This window comes from Frankliniella occidentalis, unplaced genomic scaffold (genome assembly GCF_000697945.3).
Source record: "Frankliniella occidentalis isolate FOCC.00 unplaced genomic scaffold, Focc_3.1 Scaffold33, whole genome shotgun sequence".
NCBI lineage: Eukaryota > Metazoa > Arthropoda > Insecta > Thysanoptera > Thripidae > Frankliniella > Frankliniella occidentalis.
The window spans coordinates 1,683,483-1,688,212 of NW_026267163.1; the positions used below are offsets into that span (position 1 = coordinate 1,683,483).

General features: G+C 61.3%; 1 protein-coding gene across 1 annotated transcript in view; it reads left to right on the plus strand.

Moving 5' to 3' along the window:
• The window catches only part of LOC113212278 (pneumococcal serine-rich repeat protein), a 154,779-nt gene that overhangs the window by 26,798 nt on the left and 123,251 nt on the right, over positions 1-4,730 (plus strand). The window contains exons 3-4 of the mRNA XM_052265958.1: positions 752-956; positions 3,338-4,002. Of these exons, the coding sequence (XP_052121918.1) occupies positions 752-956; positions 3,338-4,002 (870 nt within the window). The remainder of the gene's footprint in view (positions 1-751; positions 957-3,337; positions 4,003-4,730) is intronic.

The following is a 4,730-nucleotide window of genomic DNA, read 5'->3' on the forward strand; positions in this document are numbered from 1 at the left end:
CCCCCCGGCTCTCTCGCACTTTGGCACTCAGCGTCGCTGCCGATGAGACGTATCGAGGGCGCGATCGTAGCGGCGGCTTTGGGCGCGGGGGTGGTGATGCAGACGGAGCCCGCAACGCGTAGCATTGCGTATAGCAAAGGGCTTTCGGGGCTCGGGGGCGGAGGGCGGGTGGACCAGGGAAAAGGCTCTTCTGAAATTCGTCCTGAAATGAGCGCGTGTTTTGGTGACGCGGGCTCTGTGCGGCGCGTCGCTAACTGCTGCGGGGTGGAGCGGCTGGATCGGCCTGCACTTACGCCTCCCCTCTCTCTGCGAGTTTGCAGCCGCGGCCATTCGTCTCCCCGCGTTATCTCCCTCTCTCTCTCTCTGCTGCCCTGATTTGCAACGTCCAACACCAACTTCGACATGCCCTCCCTCCCTCCCTCCCCTGCCGCCTCGAGCCCTTTCCCAGTCCCCTCCACCCGCCCTTCCACATCTTGGCGATCCGCCCCTCTCCGCCGTGCTTCTCGCCCTCCGGCAAGCAGCAGCAGCTCAACGGCAGCCTTTTAAGAAAGAATTGAAAAAGCACTTCCGAGTTGCAGCGGCGGGGCGGGGAGGGGATATCCGGTGTCGGAATGATCTCTCCATCACGGGGTGTCCAGGCCGGCTGTGTCCTTCCCCCGCGACACCCCGGGGCGGGGCGCGCGGTGTAGCGCATTCTCTCACATCGCTACCTTCCACTCGACTCACCACCCTCGTGTTTGTTCTTGTGCAGGTCGGCGCTGACCAGGGTGCCCGCCGAGGACAACGCAGAGGACCCCGCCGAGGACAACGCAGAGGACCCCGCCGCCGCTTCGCCTTTGGCTGTTCCTCGGCCAGCTCCGCGGGCTCCACGCCCCGCCCCCAGGACGGCCCCCGCCGCCCCCAGCTCCGCCCCCGGGTCGGACTTCAACTGGGGCCACCCCCGGATTCACGCCAGGGTGAGCAGCAGAGCAGTACCGGGCCAACCGGGCGATACCCGGGGAAGCGCGGCCTCGGCTCCCATATGTGTTTCGTGTTTATAAAAACTTTTTTGTCCCTCCAGTGTAAATACAGGGGCCGGTGCGGCGCCGGCCCACCTCGGCAGCGGCGGGATGCGAGAGAACGTGGCAGAGCCTCCCTGGGGACGGATTTGGGGCGGGGCGGGGTGGGGAAACCAGGACTCGGGGAGTGTCAACAGAGCTGTTTGAACAGAGCCGAGTGAGGACCGTGGTGAGGACTCTGTGGAAAGGGAGGAGCGCTCGAGCTGCGCGTCGCGAGTGACGCTGGAATAGTTAATTCATCGACAGCCTCTTTGCAGCCCCTCAGCCCACTCCCCCCTCCCCTTATTCCTCGCTCCCGCCACCTGGGACTGGTATTCTCGATGCGCGTCGGTCGGTCGTGGTTATGTCCGGTGCCGGCGCTGGCATTTTACTGTGTGAACCGGTCGGTTGTAGCGATTGCTTTTGATCTGTGCTAAAGTTTGGTCATTCAAATTTCGCCGCCTTTACGAGTGAACTATCCGACTCCTTCTACTGCCAGAACCTCGGTGAGGAATTTCTGAATGTGCCTTGTCGGTTAAACTAGAGAGGTTAGGTTTCTAGAGTAGTCAAGGTTCATTCATTTTTAGTAAGCAATCTCCTCATTATGGTGACATTATTTTGAATCAATATAAGTTTTTGTCTATTTTGAAGATCCCGCCCAGTCATGAGTTAATTTCCCTATCATGTCTTGTTGATCTGTTTAGCCTGTGTTGCTTTCAGCCTGGTGGATTATTGATCTGATTTTGGAATAAGTTTCATTCCGTCATTCTGTTGATGATATTCGTTGTAATTTCAGTTTGATTAGTTATTAGATTTTGGTCGAGGCTCTTTGAGACTCTGTTCATCCATTACATTATGAGATTAGTTTTAAGCTTTAACTCAAGATTTGTACTTGCATAACCACCTTTCTTAAGAGCATATTGATTAAACCCCTTTATTACTACTTGTGTTACAGCACTTCCTGTAGCTATACTGTGGTGGTACATCTCATACATTTGTATACCTCGTGCCCTTTTCATTCGTTCATTTTAAATCAGAGCCCTAGTACTCACTGCCATCAGGCTAAGGCGGCTGCCACAGTTGTCATTCTTTGACTTTAATTCAAGGACTGCGACTGAAATTTGATGGCTACATCTCAGTGTTGTACAGCCTTTCAGTGGCTCAGCGAAGCGCTCCCCCGGAAGAGTAGTATGTAGTACGTACCTCCCCGTCTTGGTGCACTGTGAGAAACGGGACCGAGACACCCGATAAGTATCCGTGTGCTTCTTGCCGTATTCGACCCCATCCATCCCTGGGGCCGCCACGCCCCGCCCCGCCCCGCCCCGCGCACGCCGCGCAGATGTAGTAATGGCTGTTCCGTGTTTCCGCCGCACATTTTCTGGAGACTTTGGCCCGCGGCGACGCGCAGTCCCTCACCGGGCGCCGGGCCGGGGGCAGCGACCCCCGCGCGGCCGGGATGTAGTATACCGCGGCGGTCATGACGGGGGACAGGTGGGCGGTCGGCGCCGCCGCCGGCCGGTCTACGCTGTGGTGTGTGGTGGACGCTCGCTGTTAGGCTACAGGGGTACTTCACTAAAAATAAAAAAAATAAATCAGTGTTCACTCTCTAAAACTTTTATTACAGTATCAGGGAAAATCAAAGAAAAATACATGTAAAATTCAGATTAAAACAAAACAAAAAAAAAACTATGTGTGCGCATGAATTTTTAGTGAAGTACCCCTTGGGCTACATGCAGGAATGTGACGCGGTTGCCTAACCAGCCGGAGCCTTTAATGGTCCGTGACGTTTTCATTCGCGCCCTCTCCGCGTGTCTCCTGACGGGAACACAACACACGCCGCCGTGGCGATGCAGCCACCACCACTCGTTTCCTCCACCCTCCCGGACTCTCTCGCCCCAACCCCCGCGGGGGCCCACGGTGGCGGCGGCGGCGCTGGAGCTGGCGGCGGCCGCCCCCTCGCTGATGGCTCTCGCCTTTCAGTTCGACGTGAGCTGTGAACGAGATGCCGCCCCTCTCCTCCGCCCCCGCCTACGCCTACGCCCTAGACCCCTCCCCCCCTCCCCCTCTCTAGACTCCCTGGTCTTTCGCTGGTCTTCCTCAGGGGCGGATCCAACATTTTGGCCGTTGGAGTTTATTTGCAGAGTTCCGGTCCAGCGTGGCCTTCGGTCTCCCCCTCGACAGTCGTCAGGATTTCTCTTCATTTTATTTGTGGTCTCGTTTGCTCGTTAGCCGTTGGCTAGTCTCGACGACCGCTCAAAGCAACTGTCATTCGCTTACTTTACGCTCTCCTAATTTTGCAGGTGCAGGAGTCGCAGCGTGGGGACAGGAGCGCCCCGCCCGAGGCCGTCAAGACCGACGGCGCTGCGGACGATGACGTCACCGCCGGTGACCGGAAGGAGACGGAGGTCGACGCCGAGGGCTCGAAGACCGCCGTCGACGAGCACCGGGGTTTCGCCGCCGCGTCCAGCTGGGTGCGCGGCCTGGAGGCAGCGCGCGCCCGTCGGACCGTGACGGCTCCGGAGCGGCCGGCGGGGAGACGCGACCCACCGCCGCCGCCGCCGCCGACTCAGCCGCGAACCGCGGGCCGCAGCCGGCGCAGACAGGCGCTGTCGCTGCCGCCGGCACCCACCGCGATACCGACCGCGATACCCGCCGCGGTACCCGCCGCGACGCGCGCCATGGACGCCGACGCCGGCCTCGGCTCGTTCCTCGGCGCGCCGCCGTCGCCCTACTCGTGGATGAGGCAGCCGTCGCTGTCGTGCCTGTCGGCGGCCTCGGACCCGGCGCCGCTGCTCGACGCGCTCGTCCGCGCCCGCCGCGCCCGCCCCGCGTCGACGCGCAGCGTGCTCAGCGACCACCACCTCCGCACCCGGACCGAGGCCGGCGGCACCAGGTTCACCCTCGCCGTCGGCGGGCTTCCCGGCTCCACCGCGCAGTCGTCCGCGGCCGCAGCCTTCTTCGCCAGGTGAGTCCACCAGTTCCGTCCGTCTGTCCTCTGGGAGGCCCTCTCTCTCTGGCCCGTCCGTCTTCTGCCCGTCGCCTGTTTCGTGCCGCAGGTCGCGTGCGCCCGGCGTGCCCCGCACCATAATGCGTGACGACACTTTGGCCAACTCGGGAAACAAAACTTTTTGGGCCCGGTGATTTTTCCCGTTCCGTCCGCTCTCCCCCGGCAGATCGAGGGGTTGGCTCGTCGCGGGGCCGAGGGGGTCGCGGGGGCGCTGCCTGTCTGATCTGTAGGGGCCGCCCGCGCCGCATCAGTCCAGCAGCGCCGGCCCGGGGGTCGCAGCGGGGCACAGGAGCATAGGCTGCGCTCTGTTGACCTCCCCCTCTCCGCCCGGGCGACACTTTTTTGTGTGTGCGGCACGGTGGAGGGAGAGAAGGTGACGGCACGAGGAGTCTGCTCGTAGGTCCAGAATCTCGACAGGTTGGGGGATTAACGCCCTAGTCGGGGCCAACTGTAGGGCCTGTTCACACTACCTTCAGTTGGGGCCGCCGTGCAGGTAGGTAGGTGGGAAGCCCAGACTCAGCTTGCGCGGGACGAGCTGGTACCTGACTACTCTCTCGCACACTCCGGCCGGGTGAGCCCGGGCGAGGGTCGGCGCCGCTCAAGCTAAGTCGGGGCGGCCCAGGTATCTGCATAGGCCGCCCCGACTGCAGGTACTCTGTACCGGCACGTTAGATAGCCCCGACTCG